The 21,664-nt window shown below is 46.5% G+C and overlaps 1 protein-coding gene across 3 annotated transcripts in view; it reads right to left on the bottom strand.

The window, feature by feature from the left end:
• The window catches only part of DHX37 (DEAH-box helicase 37), a 60,133-nt gene that overhangs the window by 35,419 nt on the left and 3,050 nt on the right, over positions 1-21,664 (bottom strand). For all 3 annotated transcript variants that reach the window (XR_011559945.1, XM_070762114.1, XM_070762113.1), the window contains exons 4-10: positions 21,311-21,635; positions 16,940-17,088; positions 14,275-14,367; positions 12,871-12,967; positions 7,432-7,545; positions 5,727-5,828; positions 190-304 (exon numbers count right to left, since the gene is read on the bottom strand). Coding sequence is in view for 2 of the 3 variants with exons in the window: in XM_070762114.1 (XP_070618215.1) it covers positions 190-304; positions 5,727-5,828; positions 7,432-7,545; positions 12,871-12,967; positions 14,275-14,367; positions 16,940-17,088; positions 21,311-21,635 (995 nt within the window). In the remaining variant the exon portion in view is untranslated. The remainder of the gene's footprint in view (positions 1-189; positions 305-5,726; positions 5,829-7,431; positions 7,546-12,870; positions 12,968-14,274; positions 14,368-16,939; positions 17,089-21,310; positions 21,636-21,664) is intronic.

Here is a 21,664-nt window from a genome sequence, read left to right as displayed (position 1 = left end):
GGGCACAGAGTGGAGAACAGAACTTCACATTGGCGACAGGGAAGGGCATCCGGCCAGTAAACACTCAGCTCCATTCAGTAGCGTAGACTCCACCCGGCAAGGGATTATGGGGCCATTAAAAGAGGAGGAGGATTATCTCTTCAGGCAACTGGGGTTCTCCCCCCTCCTTTTTTTACTCAGCCCTCTCACCTGGAGGAAGCATTCGGTGAATTTTGCAGACTTTCCGGAAACATTCTGCACTGTAATCCTGCAACGGGGTCCTTTTGTTGAAATGAACGGTGACTGGAAACTGCCTCGCATCCACCTGGCGCAGAAAAGACCACAGGGAAAACAAAAAAACCCAAAATGTACTAAATTGCAAGAAGGCACCAAAACAACAGTCTGGACCCAGATTTAAATTGACATTATTAGAAAGTTTTGGATTAAATTACCGAATAAGTTTTTTTTTTTAAAGCCCTAACCAGGGTATAAAATAATGTGCTGACCAGACTGAGGACGCTAGCCAGATGAATACCTGGTAGGCAAATTTTCTCCCCCATTTTCCTCCCCCAAAACTAAGGTGTGTCTTATACTCTGGTGAGTCTTATACTTTGAAAAATATGATATGTATGTATAAAGACAAAAACCAATAATTACATAGAGAAATAACTCGTTGAAAACATGTAAACTGGAACGGCATGTCCTGTCCATGTTTGACTTTGTGTTTCTTTTTATGTTTGTTTTAAATGTGTTGTAAATAAAAATATATATATATGTATATGTATATATGTATGTATGTATGCATGCATGCATGCATGCATGCATGCATATATAATGTTTTTTTTGTTGAATCTCCCCGGGAGGAGCTTAATGCTTCCTTTTGCCTCTCGGCCCAATCCAGGGCCATATCCAGGGCAGTTAATTTTTTTTCATAGTCAACAAACTATATTCTGTATGTGTAACATATTTTTTGCTGAATTTGAAAAGGAAGGGAGACTAGTATAGATCTATTTCGGCCTTGTTGTGACTTCAGCAGCTAGCCATATCCTCACTGGGATTTGATTTTAAGACAGAGAATTAACCTTTAGGCCGCAGGATCTCCTCCTTTCAGCTCTGTAACAGGGAAGTGTTATATGTTTTTTCTGTCAAATTAATTATCCACCTTACAAGGCAAGAGGCTGCAAGATCAAATACCAATGAGGGTATGGCTAGCTGATGAGGTCACAACAAGGCTGAAATAGATCTATTCTAGTCTCCCTTCATTTTCAAATTCAGTAAAAATATGTTACACATACAGAATATAGTTTGTCAGCTATGAAAAAAAATGAATTAACTGCCTTGGACATGGCCCTGGGTTGGGCCGAGAGGCAAAAGGAAGCATTAAGCTCCTCTCATATTTGGGTATACCAGGGTGATTCAACAGAAAAAAACATATAACACTTCCCTGGTACAAAGCTGAAAGGAAGAGATCCTGTGGCCTAGAGGTTAATTCTTTGCCTTGCTGCAAGATCAAATCCCAGTGAGGGTATGGCTAGCTGATGAGGCCACAACAAGGCTGAAATAGATCTAGTCTCCCTTCATTTTCAAATTCAGCAAAAAATATGTTGTATATGTATGTATGCATGTATATGTATGTACAGTGATCCCTCGAGTTTCGCGATCTCGATGTTCACGAAACGCTATATAGCGATTTTTCAGCAAATGATACCATCTCGATCTTCGCGAAACGCTATATCGCGAATTTTCAAAAAATAATAAATTTAAAATACGTGCGCGGTTTTTCCCGCCCGATAACATCACGCGTCATCACCAAACTGACGTCTACCATTGCTGGTTGGCCAAAATCTCGGCCAATCAGCTTTGGCATTGCAATAAGTTTGCCCGGCAATGGTGATACAGCAAAATTTCAGCCAATCAGCGTTGTCATTGCAAACATTTCGCCCGACAATGCTGATGGACAGAAATCTCGGCCAATCAGTGTTGTTTGCTCAGCGTGCTTTGCTTTGAAACTTTTGGAACTTTTTGAGCTGTTGGTCGTAGCTGTTGGTCGTAGCTGTTACTTGGATCTGTTACTTGGATCTGTTACTTGGATCTGTTTCTTGGATCTGTTTCTTGGAGCTGTTTGTGAAGACTTCTTGGAAGATGGCACCTAAACGTTTAGCGGCGACGCTAAAAAGAGCAGGAAGATGCTGACAATCAAGGAGAAAATTGAACTTTTGGACATGCTGAAAGCGGGACGTTCTAATGTAGATGTTGGTCGGCATTATGGGATCAACGAATCGACTGTGCGATACATTCGGAAAGACGAAAAGAAGATAAGGCAAACTTCTCAGATAACATTCAACAAGGCTGCAAAAAGAATGGTGACGCCTAGAAACAAACGCCTTATGAAGATGGAAGCTGCTTTGTCTGTGTGGGTACAAGACTGCCGCAAAAAGAGCATTGCTTTGGATACGAACACTATACGAACCAAGGCGCAGCAATTGTACAACCGTCTTGAAGACACAGAAGGAGGCGATGCAGATGAGGGAAACGCAGGTGAGGGCTGGGGTTTATTATTCTGTCATTACTGTATTTAAGTGTTTTTTAAGGAAGGAGGGAGGGAGGGAGGGATGGAAGGAGGGAGGGATGGAAGGAAGGAGGGATGGAAGGAGGGATGGAAGGAAGGAAGGAGGGATGGAAGGAGGGAGGGATGGAAGGAGGGAGGGATGGAAGGAAGGAGGGATGGAAGGAAGGAGGGAAGGAGGGATGGAAGGAGGGATGGAAGGAGGGAGGGATGGAAGGACTGTATGCTTTCATTCAAGTCACTTCTCTCTCCCTTTCCTGTCATTCTCTGTAGATGAAGGTGCTGGTGACTCTGAAGACCCCCAGCCATCAACATCTTCTGCTTCTTCAGCCCCAGCCACATTCATAGCAAGCAAAGGGTGGTTTGAGAAATTTCAACGGCGCTATGGCCTGAAGAGTGTGTCATTGCATGGAGAAGCTGCCTCAGCAGATACAGGTGCAGCCGAAAACTTTGTCCAGCGCACGTTTAAAGATCTAATTGCAGAAGGGGGCTACCTTCCAGAACAGGTGTTCAACATGGACGAAACAGGCCTGTTCTGGAAGAGGATGCCTTCACGGACTTTCTTGATGCAAGATGAAGCAAAAGCCCCTGGCTTTAAGACCATGAAAGATAGAGTGACTTTGATCATGTGTGGGAACGCAGCAGGCTTTTTGATGAAGCCAGGGCTAATTTATAAGTCACGAAATCCAAGAGCCCTCAAGAACAGAAATAAGAATGCATTGCCAGTGTACTGGATGCATAATCCTAAAGCATGGATTACAAAACCCCTCACGCGGGACTGGTTTCATCAGTGCTTCATCCCACAGGTGAAGGATTATTTGGCTGCCAAAGGACTCAATTTCAAAGTGCTTCTCCTAATGGACAATGCTGGAGGCCATGATGACCTGGCACATGAACATGATGGGGTGCAAGTCGAATTCTTGCTACCAAACACCACATTGCTTATCCAGCCGATGGATCAAGGTGTTATCCGCGCATTTAAGGCACTGTACACGCGCAATGGATGCTGATGAAAACTTCACATTGAAGGCCTACTGGTGTCAGTACACAATTGCATCTTGTCTGAAGAACATTCAGAATGCCTTAATGGATATGAAGTCACAGACAATGAATGCCTGCTGGAGGAAATTGTAGCCAGAAGTGGTGCATGATTACAGGGGATTTGCTCCCGAAGAAATTCAAGATGCTGCAGTCCAGAACTCTGTGAAGCTGGCACAGGCACTGGGTGGAGAAGGCTTCGTTGACATGACACCAGAGGAAGTCAATGGTTTGCTTGATGAGCATGGCCTACCGCTGACAGACAAAGATCTGGAGGAGCTGACCAGGTCAGCGAGTGAAGAAGAGGAGGAGGAAGTGGAAGCTGAACAAGCTGAGGAAGAAGAAGATGTTGGCCTAACGCTTGAGCGGCTTGCAGAACTGAACAGAGCTGCTGCAAATGTACAACGCATGGTGGAACTTTGGGATCCCAACATGACTCGCTCTATACAATTTAAGGCCTCCCTTGACAACACCTTTGCACCATACAGAGCCATGTTAGCCAAGAAAAAGAAAATGTGCCAACAACTGCCCATAACTATGTTTGTCACAAAAACCACGAGGTCTGTCACACCATCACCTGCAGCGTCCATTGTAGACATGGTGATAGAAGAAGATCCCGATTTATCCTAGTTATGCTAACCCCCCCAAAAAAATGTAAAAACGTAAATAAATATTGTTATTGTTTCTATAAGAATGACTAAGTGTGTTATTCAATGTGTACAGTACAGGTACAGGTAGAGGTACAGTACAGTACATTAAGGGGATGGGAAATGGTAATTTGTGGGTTGAAAGTGTTGGGACTGAGTGGCATACAGAAGATTGAATGAATGACTGAGTGAATGAAATTCAAACACAGGTGAGGGCTGGGGTTTTTTATTCTGTCATTGTTTAAGTGCTTTTTACGAAAGGAAGGAAGGAGGGATGGAAGGAGGGAGGGAGAGAAGGGAGGGAAGGAGGGAGGGATGGAAGGAGGACATGAGGGCAAACCATCCATCGTCTAATTGGACTTGAAAATCAGAAGTGGGGGAGGTGTTCTCACTAAGAACTAGCAACTTGAGAGGGCAAAACATCCAGGTTCAAATTGGACTTGAAAATCAGAAGTGGGGGAGGTGTTCTCACTAAGAACTAGCAACTTGAGAGGGCAAAACATCCAGGTTCAAATTGGACTTGAAAATCAAAAGTGGGGGAGGTGTTCTCACTAAGAACTAGCAACTTGAGAGGGCAAAACATCCAGGTTCTAAATGGACTTGAAAATCAGAAGTGGGGGAGGTGTTCTCACTAAGAACTAGCAACTTGAGAGGGCGAAACATCCAGGTTCAAATTGGACTTGAAAATCAGAAGTGGGGGAGGTGTTCTCACTAAGAACTAGCAACTTGAGAGGGCAAAAAATCCAGGTTCAAATTGGACTTGAAAATCAGAAGTGGGGGAGGTGTTCTCACTAAGAACTAGCAACTTGAGAGGGCAAAACATCCAGGTTCAAATTGAACTTGAAAATCAGAAGTGGGGGAGGTGTTCTCACTAAGAACTAGCAACTTGAGAGGGCAAAACATCCAGGTTCAAATTGGACTTGAAAATCAGAAGTGGGGGAGGTGTTCTCACTAAGAACTAGCAACTTGAGAGGGCAAAAAATCCAGGTTCAAATTGGACTTGAAAATCAGAAGTGGGGGAGGTGTTCTCACTAAGAACTAGCAACTTGAGAGGACGAAAAATCCACGTTCTAACGAGGGAGGGATGGGAGGGGCGAATCGGGAGGGCGGGGGGTAGCGGCGAGGAGCCCGGAGGCGCTGGGGGGTGGGGTGGCCGGCATGAAAAAAAACCATTGCCAGCCTCCGAACTACCGTCGCCCCACCATCTGCGCATGCGCGGCCATGGAAAACAGGACGTGCATGCGCAGATGGTGTTTTTACTTCCGCACCGCTACTTTGCGAGAAATCGATTATCGCGAGGGGTCTTGGAACGGAACCCTCGCGATAATCGAGGGATCACTGTATATATGTATGTATGTATATATATATATAAAGAACCGATGAAGGTTTTGGAGCAAGACTGGCAGAAAGAGAGTTGTATTGAAGCAGATAGGAAAGGAACCCCTTTCAAAAATCTCATTTATTTTCCGTAAGCCCCTCTCCCACTCCCTTTTCACCTGGAGAACCGGAGGAGGAACAGGAAACAATTTTTGGTTAGTGGTGAAATCCTCGACTCGCAGCGTCGCAGACATGATGATCAGTTTCAGCGGCTGCCCTTTCTGGCAACAAAAGGGGAACAAAACGTTCAAAGGGTTGAGTTTTCGTGGCAGAATTAAAGATTAGACATTGTGTGTGTGTGTGTGTGTGTGTGTGTGTGTGTGTGTGTGTGTGTGTGTGTGTAGAAACAAGAGGAGGAAGGCCAAGAGTGAGTGTAGAAGAGGCTTTCCTTTAAATCTGGCCAAATGGCTTTAGGTGTCTTTTAGCTTGCTTGAAGGAAGGTTATTTTTAGAATAGCAGAGTTGGAAGGGACCTTGGAGGTCATCCAGTCCAACCCCCAGCCCAAGCAGGAGACCCTACACCATATCTGACAGATGGCAGTCTTCTTGAAAGCCTCCAGTAATGAAGCTACCCAAAACTTCTATTCTATTGGTTTATTATTCTCAGTCAGAAAGTTCCTCCTTATTTCCAGGTTGAACCTCTCTTTGATTAGTTTCCACCCATTCTTCCTGGTCTGACCTTTGGGTGCCTTAGAAAATACAGTATTTTTCGGAACATAAGATGCACCTTTTTACCCACAAAAATGAGGTGAAAACATGGGTGCTCATACCCCAAATGAAGTCCCACTCAGCCATCCCCATCCTTTGTCCTCTGCCTCCCAGCAATTTGCCTCCTTTCAGCAAACAGAACAGAGCCCATTAAGCCAAAAAAATGATTACCAGCTTCCTAACTCTCAGCTGAGTAAGGTTGCAGGCCAGCTGGCTCCTGTGCTAAACTGAAAGTGAAACTAAAGCTGCAAAGAGGCAAATTGCTGGGAGGTAAGAGGCAGAAGCAGAATTTTATTTTCTTGCGCTAATCAGGCTGCTGAAATTGGATGCCGGGAGGTAGGTCAATAATTATCAATGTCTTAGAATGTTCAAATTATTAGACTTATTTTTTAAAGACTGTTTTATTATTGTTCTAGAAACCTGAACAAAAGGAAGTTTTTTAAGATAAATGCTTGCTCTGAAGACACTTAGTGCTATTGTATCTTCTTTTAAATAGCAGAGAATAATGCATACTTCCAGAAAGCCACATCAATTTTAACTGTATCTCAGAGTGTCCAGGGGGAAAGCATTTTGAATTTCCCTGATATTTCCCTGTAACTTTCGATCTAGGTAAGGCGCGGTCGTAGATGATGTCATACCAAACGGCTAAGCTCATAGACAGGCCCCACGGAGGCTTCTCCTTGCCATTTCCAGCCCTGTTTCCTCCCACAAGATTCCTAGAGAGGCCCCACGGAGGCTTCTCCCCACCTTTTCCAGCCCTGTTTCCTCCCTGGAGATTGCTAGAGAGGCCCCATGGAGGCTTCTCCCGGCCTTTTCCGGTCCTGTTTCCTCCCTGGAGATTGCTAGAGAGGCTTCATGGAGGTTTCTCCCTGCCTTTTCCAGCCCTGTTTCCTCCCAGGAGATTCCTAGAGAAGACCCAGATTATTGTGAGCAATATACTTACTCTCTGTAAACTACTTAGAGAGGGCTGTAAAGCACTGTGAAGAGGTATATAAGTCTAAATGCTATTGCTATTCATCTCGGTTGCTCTTCTCTGCACTCTTTCTAGAGTCTCAACATCTTGAGCTCAATGTGGAAACTCTGCCCACACTGAATGAATCCCTTCTTTCTGCTTTACCTTAGCTCGAAGAGGCACGATGCGAGATAAAAGACCGATTAAGATGTCGGTATAGATGCTCCTCTCGTGGGCTTCGTCCAGAATTATGACGTGGTACTTGGATAACAAAAAATCCTGAAAAAGATTTAAGAGGTAAAAGAGTTTAAGTTTAGTTTGCCAGGCTCAGGTGAACTGGGACTCAGGAGTGATGAGCTCAAATTCGAACTGGCAACAATTACAGGTAGTCCTCGATTTACAATCATTCGTTTAGCGACTGGTTGGGGTTAATGGAAAAAAAGTGGCACTTATGACTGTGTCAGTCAGCATTCTTACACGATCCTAATTTAGGCACTTGGCAATTGTATTTATGACGGTTGTTGTGCGGTCGCCATATGCAATCTTCCCAGCTGGCTTCCAATGAGCAAAGTCAATGGGTGAAGCTGACTTCCCTTAATGACCAGGTGATTCACTTAACAACTGCAGTCATTTGTTAAACAACCACACAAACACACACACAAACCCATCCCTACAAAAAGATACAAAACTGGGCATGACTCACTTAGCAGAAATAAATCTTCCCCACTCTTTTTGTTTCCTTACTGGGAAGGGAGCAGGAAGAAGAGATTATCCAACTCCCCAAATTTCTTCTCAGAACTGCCTGTGCTACTCGAGGAGGTAGCCGGGTTGGCGGTGGAGTTCCCCGGACTTATCGTCCTGGGGGACTTCAACCTGCCGTCACTCGGCGAAACCTCTGGGTTGGCACAGGAGTTCATGGCCACCATGACAGCCGTGGACCTGACTCAAGTAATACAGGGTCCGACTCACGAGGGAGGGCACGCACCTGACATGGTATTCCTTTCCGAGCAATTGAGTAATGGTCTGAGACTAAGGGGCTTAGAAGTATTGCCTTTGTCATGGTCAGACCATTTTCTACTACGGCTTGACTTCCTGGCTCCAATCCTCCCCCGCAGGGAGGCGGAACCAATGAAGATGTTCCGCCCCAGACGCCTGATGGACCCACAGGGCTTTCAAACGGCGCTTGGGGTTATTCCAGAGGCACTCGTCCACAGTTCGGCGGAGTCTCTCGCGGAGGCCTGGAACAGGGCTGCGGCGGGGGCTCTCGACCGGATTGCGCCTTTGCGACCTCTCCGTGGCGTTAGACCCCGTAGAGCCCCATGGTTCAATGAGGAGCTCCGGGAGTTGAAACGCCAAAAGAGACGTCTAGAGAAGCGATGGAGGAAGAGTAGGTCTGAATCCGATCGAACACTTGTAAGAGCTTTTATTAAGACTTACAAAGTGGCGCTCAAGGCGGCAAGATGCGCGTACCATGCCGCCTTGATTGCATCAGCGGAATCCCGCCCGGCCGCTCTGTTTAGGGTGACCCGCTCCCTTCTTAACCAGGGGGGAGTTGGGGAGCCCTTGCAGAGTAGTGCCGAGGATTTTAACACGTTTTTCGCTGATAAAGTCGCTCGGATCCGGGCCGACCTCGACTCCAATTGTAAAACAGAGTCGACTGACAACGAGTCAGTCGAGGTGACTGGGGCACGTACTTGTCCACCTGTCTGGGAAGAGTTTGATCTGGTGACACCTGATGAAGTGGACAAGGCCATTGGAGCTGTGAGTTCCGCCACCTGCTTACTGGATCCGTGTCCCTCTTGGTTGGTTTCGGCCAGCAGGGAGGTGACGCGGAGCTGGGCCCAGGAGATTAACAACGCTTCCTTGGGGAGGGGAGTTTTTCCATCACTCTATAAAGAAGCGCTTGTGCGCCCCCTCCTCAAGAAGCCCTCCCTGGACCCAGCTGTGCTTAACAACTACCGTCCAGTCTCCAACCTTCCCTTTATGGGGAAGGTTGTCGAGAAGGTGGTGGCGCTCCAGCTCCAGCGGTCCTTGGAAGAAGCCGATTATCTAGGTCCCCGGCAGTCGGGTTTCAGGGCCGGTTACAGCACGGAAACCGCTTTGGTCGCGTTGATGGATGATCTCTGGCAGGCCCGGGACAGGGGTTTATCCTCTGTCCTGGTGCTCCTTGACCTCTCAGCGGCTTTCGATACCATCGACCATGGTATCCTTCTGCGCCGGCTGGAGGGGTTGGGGGTGGGAGGCACTGTTCTTCAGTGGTTCTCCTCCTACCTCTCTGGCCGGTCGCAGTCGGTGTTAGTGGGGGGTCAGAGGTCGACTCCTAGGTTTCTCCCTTGTGGGGTGCCTCAGGGGTCGGTCCTCTCCCCCCTGCTATTTAACATCTACATGAAACCGCTGGGCGAGATCATCCAAGGACATGGGGTGAGGTATCATCAATATGCGGATGATACCCAGCTTTACATCTCCACCCCATGCCCAGTCAACAAAGCGGCGGAAGTGATGTGCCGGTGCCTGGAGGCTGTTGGGGCCTGGATGGGTGTCAACAGACTCAAGCTCAACCCGGATAAGACGGAGTGGCTGTGGGTTTTGCCTCCCAAGGACAATCCCATCTGTCCGTCCATCACCCTGGGGGGGGAATTATTGACCCCCTCAGAGAGGGTCCGCAACTTGGGCGTCCTCCTCGATCCACAGCTCACATTAGAAAAACATCTCTCAGCTGTGGCGAGGGGGGCGTTTGCCCAGGTTCGCCTGGTGCACCAGTTGCGGCCCTATCGACTCATTACTCACAGTCACTCATGCCCTCATCACCTCGAGGTTCGACTACTGTAATGCTCTCTACATGGGGCTACCTCTGAAAAGTGTTCGGAAACTTCAGATCGTGCAGAATGCAGCTGCGAGAGCAGTCACGGGCTTACCTAGGTATGCCCATGTTTCACCATCACTCCGCAGTCTGCATTGGCTGCCGATCAGTTTCCGGTCACAATTCAAAGTGTTGGTTATGACCTTTAAAGCCCTTCATGGCACTGGACCAGAATATCTCCGAGACCGCCTGCTGCCGCACGAATCCCAGCGACTGATTAGGTCCCACAGAGTGGTCCTTCTCCGGGTCCCGTCAACTAAACAATGTCGGTTGGCGGGCCCCAGGGGAAGAGCCTTCTCTGTGGCGGCACCGGCCCTCTGGAACCAACTCCCCCCGGAGATTAGGACTGCCCCTACTCTTCCTGCCTTCCGAAAACTCCTTAAAACCCACCTTTGCCGTCAGGCATGGGGGAACTGAAACAACTTCCCCTGGGTATGTTTAATTTATATATGGTATGCCTGAGTGTATGTCTGTTAGTATATGGGGTCTTTTTAAATCGTTAAATATTTTAAATCTGTTTGGATTATTTATGATTTGTTTCCACGTGTTGTGAGCCGCCCCGAGTCTTCGGAGAGGGGCGGCATACAAATCTAAGTAATAAATAAATAAAATAAATAAATAAAGCAGGGAGCCCCTGCTTGCAATTTTAAGATGCGTGAACCCCTGGGAGTTGAAGTCCACAAATTGAAGCTGGTGAAGGAATTCTGGGAGTTGAAGTCCACAAGTTCTAAGTTGGCTGAAGAATTCTGGGAGTCTACATGTTTTAAGCTAGCTGAGGAATTGTGGGAGCTGAAGTCTACAACTCTTAAGCTATCTGAGAAATTCTGGGAGTTGACGGAACACCCAAACCCACTACATGGATCAACTAACTTTCTCAAACCACCCTATATTTCGGTTTCTCAATGCAACACCTGCTTTCAGCCGGACATCAGGCCAAGGAAATATTTAAACAAAGAGTTTTAGATGTTAATGCACTTTCTAAGTGCAGGTCACTGAAATGGTTAGCCAAGAACAAAACAGCCTTTCAACTAGAAAAATACCTGACAATGGGTCTGATCCAATACCATAGAACTGCACTCACTAGAGCAGTGATTTTCAACCTTTTTTGAGCCGTGGCACATTTTTTACATTTACAAAACCCTGGGGCACATTGAGCGGGGGGAGGGGGGGCGGCGGCTAAAAAAAGTTTGGACAAAAAAATTATCTCTCTCTCTCTCTTCCTCCTCTTCAATTTCTTTCTCCCTCCCTCTTTCTCTCCCTTCCTTCCTCTTTCTTTCTCTCTCTCTCCATCCCTCTTTCTTTCTCTTCCTTCCTCTCTTTTTTGCTCTCTCTCCCTCCCTCCCTCCCTCTATGTCTTTCTCTTTCTCTCCTTTCCTCCCTCTCTTTCTCTCTCTTGCTTTCTTTCTCTCCCTTGCTCTTTCTTTCTCTTGTTTTCTCTCTCTCTTGCTTTCTTTCTCTCTTGTTCTCTTTCTCTCGCTCTTTCTCTCTCTTGCTTTCTTTCTCTCTCTCTCTTGCTTTCTTTCTCTCTCGCTTTCTTTCTCTCTGAGCTTCGCGGCACACCTGACCATGTCTCGCGGCACACTAGTGTACCACGGCACGCTGGTTGAAAAACACTGCACTAGAGCAAGATTTGAGCAGTTAGATTCTATGGTCAAATATGGACGATTCCACCAAATACCATATTTTGAGAGAACATGCATTTGCGGTACACCAGAAATAGAAGACATTGCACATGTGCTACTCAATTGTAAACTATACTCCTCAGTAAGACCTCAGTATTTACAGCCCCTACTTGACAAAATCATACACTGGGACTGTAATAAACAATTATCATATTTTCTTCAGGGTACAAATATATATGTAGTTTCTAGAACCGCTAAGTTTATAGTCAGGGCTGTTCAGATGAGAATACATTTCATAGAACATATTGGGGTGGCATGCAAAGGAGATGAACTCAAGAATATTTCATATCAGTATCTTAGATTTGTTTAATATAATCCTTTGCACAAGTTATATTCTCATGTTTTACTACTCAATTTTAGCATATTATACTGCATTTTAACTTATTATTTATTCAAATTCCCTCTATTTTAGCCAATTTTATTGTATTCTAACCAGTCAGAGTTTTATGACGACTGATGTGGTCCTTTTCCTCGCTTTGATATGGTCGATTGACAAATCAAATAAAGTTGATATTGATATTATTGATACAAGTGAAGCTTGTTGAGCAATTCTGGGAGTTGAAGTCCACAAAATTGAAGCTGGCTAAAGAATTCTGGGAGTTGAAGTCCATAAATTTAAAATTGCCTGAGGAATTCTGGGAGTCTATATGTTTTAAGAGAGGTGAGGAATTCTGGCAATTGAAGTCTACAAGTCTTAAGTTGGCTGATGAATTCTGGGAGTTGAAGTCTACACATCTTAAGCTGGTGGAGTAATTCTGGGAATTGGTCTATGTGTCTTAAGCTAAGTGAGAAATTCTGGGAATTGAAGTCTACAAGTGAAGCTGGCTAAGGAATTCTGGGAGTTGAAACTCTAAGTGAAGCTGGCTGAGGAATTCTGGGAGTTGAAGTCTACAATCTTAAGCTGGCTAAGGAATTCTGGGAGTTGTAGTCTACAAGTCTTAAAATATGCCAAGGTTAGAGAGCCCTGTGATGAAGCGAGAAAATGTTCCACATGTATGCACATTCTCCTAAAATCGATTTCCACTCCACATTTCAAAAGGGGAAACTATAAAAAGTTCTCACCGTCTGGATTTCTTTCAACAGCACACCATCCGTCATGAACTTCATTTTCGTCTCCTTCGTTACATTCCCCTCGTAACGGATTTGGTAGGAAATCACACTGGTATAGAGAATGTGGAAACCATGTTGAGGTTGTCAGATTCCCCTCACAACACCCAAAACTGAGATGACGCCATTTAAACCCATCAGATCAGAACACCCATCTCGCTGGGTGGATTTAGGGCAAATAAATGCTTAAAGAACATTAGCCTCATGATCTCCAAACATTGTCCACTTTCATTTTGGTAGCAGTCAATTCAAAACTTCAGCGAATAAGAAGAAGATATGGAGGAGGAGGATACCGAGGAGGAGGAAGGAGGAGGATACCGAGGAGGAGGAAGGAGGAGGAGGAGAGAGGAAGTTACTGTGGATTTACCAACCACATCTGCTTGGAACAAACTTCCAGCAGACGTGCTTGGTAAATTCACAGTAACTGAATTTAAACATGATTGGGATAAACATAGATCCATCCTAAGATAAAATACAGGAAATAGTATAAGGGCAGACTAGATGGACCAGGAGGTCTTTTTCTGCCATCAGTCTTCTATGTTTTCTGTGTTTCTAAGACCCATAGCAACTTGTATAGTGCTTCACAGCCCCTCTCTAAGAAGTTTACAGAGTCCGCCTCTTGCCCCGAAGAATCCGGGTCCTCATTTTAGTGACCTTAGAAGGATGGACGGCTGAGCCAACCTTGAGCCACTAAGGATCGAACTGCTGATATTGGGCAGAATTAAGCCTGCAATACTGCATTCTAACTACTGCGCACACTGGATGGATGGATGCAAGGAAGGGAGGGAGGAATGGAAATAACACTAGCAATAGCCCTTAGACTTATATACCACGCTATAAAGTGTTACTGCCCTTTCTAAGCAGTTTACAAAGTCAGCCTCTTGCCCCCAACAATCTGGGTCCTCATTTTAAACACCCCCCCCCACTTAGAAGGATGGAAGGCTGAGTCAACTTTGAGCCAGTCACCACTGAACTCCTGCCTGTGGGCAGTTAGCCTGAAATACTGCATTCTAACCACTGTGCAACTGGGATTGGAAGGAAGGGAGGGAGGAATAGCAACAGCACTTGCATACCACTTCCCAGTGCTTTTACAGCCCTCTCTAAGCAGTTTACAGAGTCAGTCTCTTGCCCCCAACAATCTGGGTCCTCATTTTACCTCCCTTGGAAGGAGGAAAGGCTGAATCAACCTTGAGCCGGTCAGAATCAAACTGCCAAACTGCTGGCACCCGGCAGTCAGCAGAAGTAGCCTGCAGTACTGCATTCTAGATGCCAGAACTTGCAATGTTCCTATTTCAACAGAATCCCCACCACCACTACCACTAATATCTGAAACCCGTATTGGAAAGAGGCCATCCTTACTGTTGGGATAAATTCATTTCGGCTGCAATGCGCTGAGACATAGATATGGCCGCTACACGCCGAGGTTCGGTAATCCCGATGATGCCACCGGTGCTACAAACAGAATTGAGACGATGTTTTAGTAAATTAGTTAAAACCAGTGTTTTTCAAGCAGGGCAACTTTACGATATCTGGACTTCAACTGCCAGAATTCCCTAGCTGTCCAAGTGGACCACACTTGGCAGGATTCCAAAGGCTTCATGGATGGACTTCCAACTCACAAGATTCAGGCTGAAGAATTCTGGGAGCTGAAGGAGTCTGTGCATTTTAAAGTTAGTATGTTTTTTGGGGGGGAAAACTGGCTTAAATTTATTATTTGTACAAGAGCTTTGTGAAAATGAAGGCTTGAAGCCAAAGTACGTGTGAGCCATTGTTAATCGATGGATGAAAACTAACCAAAGAAAGAAGCAACCTGGAATTAAGGAGAAACATAATTAAGGATAATTAACCAGTGGAACAGCTTGCCACTAGTTGTGGGCACTTCATCACTAGAGGTTTTTAAGAAGAGACTGGACAGCTACTTGCTTGAAATGGAATTAGTCTATAATGGCGAACCTATGGTAAGTGTGCCATGGGTGGCACGTGGAGTCATATCTGCTGGCAGGCACCCATTGCCCCAACTCAGGTCCAGCGCGCATGTATGTACTAGCCACCTGTTTTTTGTCTCGCACGGAGGCTCTGGGAGGGCATTTTCGGCCTCTGAAGGGGCCATGGGAGGGAATTTTCAAGTTCCCCAGGCTTCAAAAAGCCTCAGGAGGGCTAAAAACAGGCCTACTAGGCCCACCGGAAGTTGGGAAACAGGCCATTTCCGGCCTCCGGAGGGCCGGGAGAGGCTGTTTTCGCCCTCCCTAGGCAGCTAAAAAGAGGGGCGGGCATTGAATTGTGAGTGTGGGCATGCGCACACATGCTCTCAGCCCTTGAGGAAAAAAAGGTTCACCATCATTGGCATAGATCCGTGATGGTGAACCTATGGCATGTGTGCCACAACTGACATGCGGAGCCATATCGGAGGGCCTGCGAGACTTTGCGACGTTTCAGCTCCAGCATGCATGTGCGCGCTGGTCAGCTAATTTTCGGCCTTGGGAAAGACTGTTTCATTCTTCGGATGCTTCAGGGAAGCTTCCCTGAAGCCCTGGGGGCAAAAATATCCCCCAATGGACAAACCGGAAGTTTGGAAAATCCCACTTCGGGTTTGACCATTGTGCAGTTTTTAGCACTCTGGAGGGTTCAGGGAAGCTTCCTAAAGCCCCAGAGTGCAAAAAAGAGTACAATGGTCAAACTGGAACTCCGTTTCCCCAAACTTCCTGTTTGCGCATATGGGCATTCTTTTCACCGACCAGGCTTCAGAAAGGCCTGTGTGCATGTGCGGGAGGCGGCATGGGTGTGTGTGCGCATTCATGGGTTGGGAGAGGTGTGGGCAAGGTGTGGGCACATGCACACATGCTAGCACACACACACACACACCTTCTGGCACGCAAACCAAAAAAGGTTCGCCACCACTGGTAAAGGTTCTCTGCACTGGCTGCCGATCAGTTTCTGGCCAAAATTCAAAGTGTTGGTAATGATCTATAAATCCTTACATGGCATCGGACCAGAAAACCTTCGGGACCGCCTTCTGCCGCACAAATCCCATTAGCCGATTAGGCCCCACAGAGTGGGCCTTCTCCAGGTCCCGTCGACCAAGCAATGTTGTCTGGCGGGGCCCAGGGGAAGAGCCTTCTCTGTGGCGGCCCCGGCCCTCTGGAACCACCTCCCCCCCGGAGATCAGAACTGCCCCCACCTTCCTTGCCTTTCGTAAGTTGTTGAAAACTCATCTTTGCCACCAGGCATGGGGAAATTGACACCTCCCCTAACTACTGTTTTATGTATGGTTTGATTGGGTTGTGTGATTATTTTATTAATAAGGGTTTTTTAAATTGTGTTTTTAGATATTGGATTTGTACATTGTTTTATTGTTGTGAGCCGCCCCGAGTTCTCAGAGGGGCGGCATACAAATCTAATAAATTATGTCAATACAACACAGCAAATGAGATCACTATGCTGGATTTCGTATTTCATCATCAGTCGGGCGCTTCCCAAGCACCTAGGACTGTGTGATGTAGCGGTGAATTATGTTTGCCGATCTCAGTAAAGCGGCCTTTTGCAATTGACAAATGGAGTTTTTGTCAATTCCGATGGTTTACAAATGTCCGCTGAGATCCTTTGGCATTGTGCCCAGCGTGCCAAGTACCACTGGGACCACTTTCACTGGCTTATGCCAGAGTCGTTGCAGCTCGAGCATAAGCCAGTGAAAGTGGTCCCAGTGGTACTTGGCACGCTGGGCACAATGCCAAAGGATCTCAGCAGACATTTGAAAACCATTCGAATTGACAAAATTAATATTATTGTTATTATTATTATTATTATTATTATTAGGGAATCACGTGACCCTGGGACCGTCGTAAATATGGGTGAGTTTGTGAACGTCCAAATTTTGATCGCATGACCACGGGAAGGGTGAAAAATGGTCCTAAGTTACTTTTGCCAGTATTATCGTGACTTCAAACGGTCACTAAATGGACGGTTATAAGTCAAGGACAAATTGTCCAAGGGGCTGCCTTAGAAACACCCCCCCCTCAATGTATACCTCGCGTAGCCCGCTTCATAGAGGAACTGAGGCACTTGCGTGGTCTTCCCGCAACCCGTTTCCCCCCCTAGGATGACGATAGGATTCTCCCTCACGGCTTCCATGATCTCCTGCTCTTCCCCAAGGATTGGGAGCTTCAGCCGGGCTTCCTTTGACAAAAACAAGAGAAACGGAGAATATTTTACAAATGACAAACCCTGGATCAAAGACGATGCTTGAACAATAGGGAAATAGTAGGAGGGAGGGTTTAAAATTTACATTAAATTAGAATCCCAAACAAAATTTCTATAAGGTGATGCATCGCTGGTACCAGATAAGTCACCAGATAAGTTACCCAAGATGTATGTCAAATAAATGTTGAAAGCATAAAAGTAAAGAGGGGGCGTTTTAATCATCTATGGATAACATGTGATAAAGATACTGTATTTTTCAGAGTGTAACACACACCAGAATATGAGATGCACCTTAGTTATTGAAGGAATATTTGGAAAAGAATCTGCTTACCAGGTATTCATCTGGCTAGCATCCTTAGGGTGGTCAGTTGCAGCACATTATTTTATCCCCAGGTTAGGGCTTTAAAAAAACTTTATTCGGAGAGAGCAACAATGAAAGAGCTTGCAAGCCAGCAAGAGCTGGGAACATTGTTAGCACCTGGTTAGGGCTGGAAAGAAATTTATTCAGAGCAAGTAGAGCAATGAAAATAAGCCTGCAAAGACTTAGGGCTTGGAAAACATTATTCGCAGAGAATAACAATGAAAAACATTGTGAGATAAGAGCTTGGAAGATTGTTAGCATCTAGTTTATGTTGTGAGCCGCCCCGAGTCTTCAGAGAGGGGCAGCATACAAATCTAATTATTATTATTATTATTATTATTATTATTATTATTATTATTATTATTATTTAGGGCTGGGGGGAAAAGCTTCAGAAAAAAGCAGCATTCAGCATATAAGACACACCTGAATTTTAGGAAGGAAAATATACTCTGAAAAATATGGTATACAGTAGTACCTCGTGATACGAACTCCTCGTCATACGAATTTTCCGAGATATGAACCCGGGGTTTGGAATTTCTTTGCCTCTTCTTATGAACTTTTTCCGCTTTACGAACCCGCCCGAACGCCGAACCCAGAAGTTCGGCAAAAGTTCGGGTTCGGGTGGCCGCCAAGAAGCCCCGCCGCCCGGCTGTCGCCTTTTGAAACAGCCGGGGGGCTTCTCAGCGTCCTCCCAAACGCCAAACCTGAACTTTTGCCGAACTTCCGGGTTCGGCGTTCGGGAGGTCGCCAAGAACCCCTGCCGCCCGGCTGTCGCCTTTTGAAACAGCCAGGGGGCTTCTCAGCGTTCTCCCAAACGCCGAACCTGGAATTTCGGCAAAAGTTCGGGTTCGGGTGGACGCCGAGAAGCCCCGCCGCCCGGCTGTCAGCTTTGCAAAAGAGCTGCGGATGTCGGCCGGTGGGGAGGCTCAAAGGGAGGTGAGGAATCCCAATAGGGAATTCCATGGACGGAGCTTTGACGTCACGGAGACGTCCTTCTTAGCCGGCCAAAACCTGGACTCCAGGAAGGATGTCTTCATGACATCAAAGCTCCGTCCATGGAATTCCCTATTGGGATTCCCCACCTCCATTTGAGCCTCCCGACTGGCCGACAGCTCCGCGGTTCTTTTGCAAAGCTGACAGCCGGGCGGCAGGGCTTCTCGGCGTCCTCCCAAACCCGAACCTGAACTTTTGCCGAACTTCCGGGTTCGGCGTTCAGGAGAATGCCGAGAAGCCCCCCGGCTGTTTCAAAAGGTGACAGCCGGGCGGTGGGGCTTCTTGGCATCCTCCCGAACTTTTGCCGAACGTCCGGGTTCGGCATTCGGGAGAACGCTGAGAAGCGCCCGGCTGTTTCAAAAGGTGACAGCCGGGCGGCGGCACCCAGCGGAGCACCGTTTTTGCATTGTTGTTTTTTTGCTTGCACGCATTAATTGATTTTACATTGTTTCCTATGGGAAACATTCTTTCATCTTACGAACTTTTCACCTTATGAACCTCTTCTGGGAACCAATTAAGTTTGTAAGACGAGGTATTACTGTATATAGATATGTATGTATCAGCAGTGGGCAGCAGCTGATGTTGTCAGGTGCTGTCCCGGCAGCTGTGCGCCCCTGATGTGCACATGCCCGTCCCACATGAGATTTGGCTTCTGCGCATGTATATCAAGCAAAATCTCATGTAGCGATGCTCATGTGAGTGAGATTTTGGCAATTTTTGGTGGAATCTTGCTTGCGCATGCATCCTTATACAAGATTTCTGTATGCGCAGAAGCCAAATCTCACGTGCAAGCACCCCCCAGACACGCACATGCCTGTGACGGTCTTAAAAGACGCACCGGTAGCGCCAGTGATGGGCTGCCAAAATTTTTACTGCCACTGTAGGTGTGGCTTATTTTGTGGGTGTAGCTTAATGGTCATGCAACCGAGTAGGAGTGGCTTGCTAGCCATTGGACCAGGTGGGAGTGGCTTGACTGGGGGTGGCTTAAACATCATGTGAATGATGAAAAATTATCATTATTTGAAGAGCCACCAAAAGGACAAATGATAGTCAGCATGATTTGTTGAGGAGCACAGTCACATTTTAAAGTTTTGTACCAAACCCACAAGGTTCAGCATGGTAACAGATTAGGCAAATAGCTCAATTTTCTTTCATTGCTATAAAAGTTCAGTTCTAGGTAACGATTAAAATGATTAAAGCGCTTATGGGTAAAAACATACTATTTAATTATTTCCTATTTTAATAGTAATTCAGGATCATACTAAGGTACTAGAGAAGGAAGGACAATAAAAAACTATTAAATATTCAATAAATAGTGCATAAACATACTACCCCCACTGTGTCATCACCTCCACACGGTGGGGGAAGTAGCCCACTAGTGGGTAGTGCCAAAGACAAGCAGCCCTTCACTGGTATGTATGTAAGTATGTTACCTTTTTGTTGATAATGAAAACAAAGGGAGACTAGTATAGATCTATTTCAAGCTATTTTGCTCTCATCAGCTAGCCATACCCTTACTGGGATTTAAACTTGGGGGAATCTGCCTTTGACAGAAAAGACTGTATTTTTCGGAGTATAAGATGAACTCCCCCCCCCCCCAAAAAGAGGGTGAAAATCTGGCTGCGTCTTATACTTTGAAAGTAGCTCTGCCTACACGCTCCGCGCATTGCATTTCTGAATGGTTCCCGGCGGTGGGGATCCTCACTTCCACCTGGAGCCCAGGGAACTGTGTGGAGAACGCCCCTAACTCGGAGGAAAAAGGGCGAAAGTTCAGGGGTAGGAAAAAGGAGACACCACGCTGGGGTCATCCCAGCTGCCAAAACACGGAGCCTGATTCCTAACGGAGCTGAGAGTGGAGGAAGGAAGGAGAGGCGGGAGGAGGCAGCAGCCGCCGGGGGTTGGAAGTGGGACGCAGAAGTCGGGGGTAACTGGCGTCCCTGGGAGAACTGCAAGGGGGCTCGTTTCCCTTGTAGCTGTGCCAGGCCTGGATTCGAGAGATGCGGGAGTTCTCGAAGACGAGGAGCTTTCCAATGAGATCGTTTTAAACAAGAGGCAAAAAAACACCACTGCCTGGGACAGAGTGCTCATCTGAACGCCTGACTAAGCAAGCGCTTGGGATCTCCAGCCTTGGTTTTGATGCCAAGTCATCCGCAGAAAGAGAACAAAGGATTTAATATGAAGTTTTCAGGTGGCAGATCCCCGTTTTGGGGGAGGAGAAACCTGCCACCTGGCATCTCTTTCCTCCAGATCTTCGCTTGAAGAGATCTGTCACTTGAAAACTTCATATTAAATCCTTTGCGCATCTATCTCTATCTCATCTATCTATCCATCCACCCATCTATCTCATCCATCTCAGAAAACTCAAACTGCCCAAGGAGCTGCTGATCCAGTTCTACAGAGGAATCATTGAGTCTGTCATCTGCACCTTCCATAACTGTCTGGTTTGGTGCTGCAATCCAACAAGACTGACATAGACGTCATAATCAGAACTGCAGAAAAAACAATTGCTGCCAACCTGCCTTCCATTGAGGCCCTGTATACTGCACAAGTCAAAAAGAGGGCGGGGAAAATATTTACAGACCCCTCGCATCCTGGACACAAACTGTTTCAACTCCGACCCTCAAAACGTCGCTACAGAGCACTGCACACCAAGACAACTGGACACAAGGACAGTTTTTCCAGAACGCCATCACTCTACTAAACATATAATTCCCTCAACACTGTCAAACCATCCATCCATCCATCCATCCATCCAATCAATCTATCCATCTAGCTATATCCATCTATCTCATCCATCAATCTCATCCATCCATCTATTCTCTATGAATTGGATTCAAAACTGACCTGCATCTCAGGGGATCGATCCACTGGAACAAACACTGCAGGTTCAGATGTGGCTTTAGAAGTTGTGTTTCTCTGCTCAGAAGGTTTATCAAATTCTTTGGGTAAAGAAGGTGGAGATTCGGAGACTTTTCTGGATTCTGTCTCGGTGGCAGTGGCGGAGGAGGCGGCTTCTGGCAATTCCTGGTCAGCCTGTTCTTCCTCCTCCTCTTCCTCCTCCGCCTCTTCGACCTCTTCCTCCTCCAATTCAACTCTGCCTCTTTTTCTATTGGCGCCCCCAATGCTTTTGAGTTTCTTCGACTGGCCGACACTTGCTTCCTGGACTGACCTGAAATACCAGGGCCTCCACATTATCCC

Source organism: Erythrolamprus reginae, chromosome 10, assembly GCF_031021105.1.
Source record: "Erythrolamprus reginae isolate rEryReg1 chromosome 10, rEryReg1.hap1, whole genome shotgun sequence".
NCBI lineage: Eukaryota > Metazoa > Chordata > Lepidosauria > Squamata > Dipsadidae > Erythrolamprus > Erythrolamprus reginae.
This window is presented reverse-complemented; position numbering and strand designations above follow the sequence as displayed.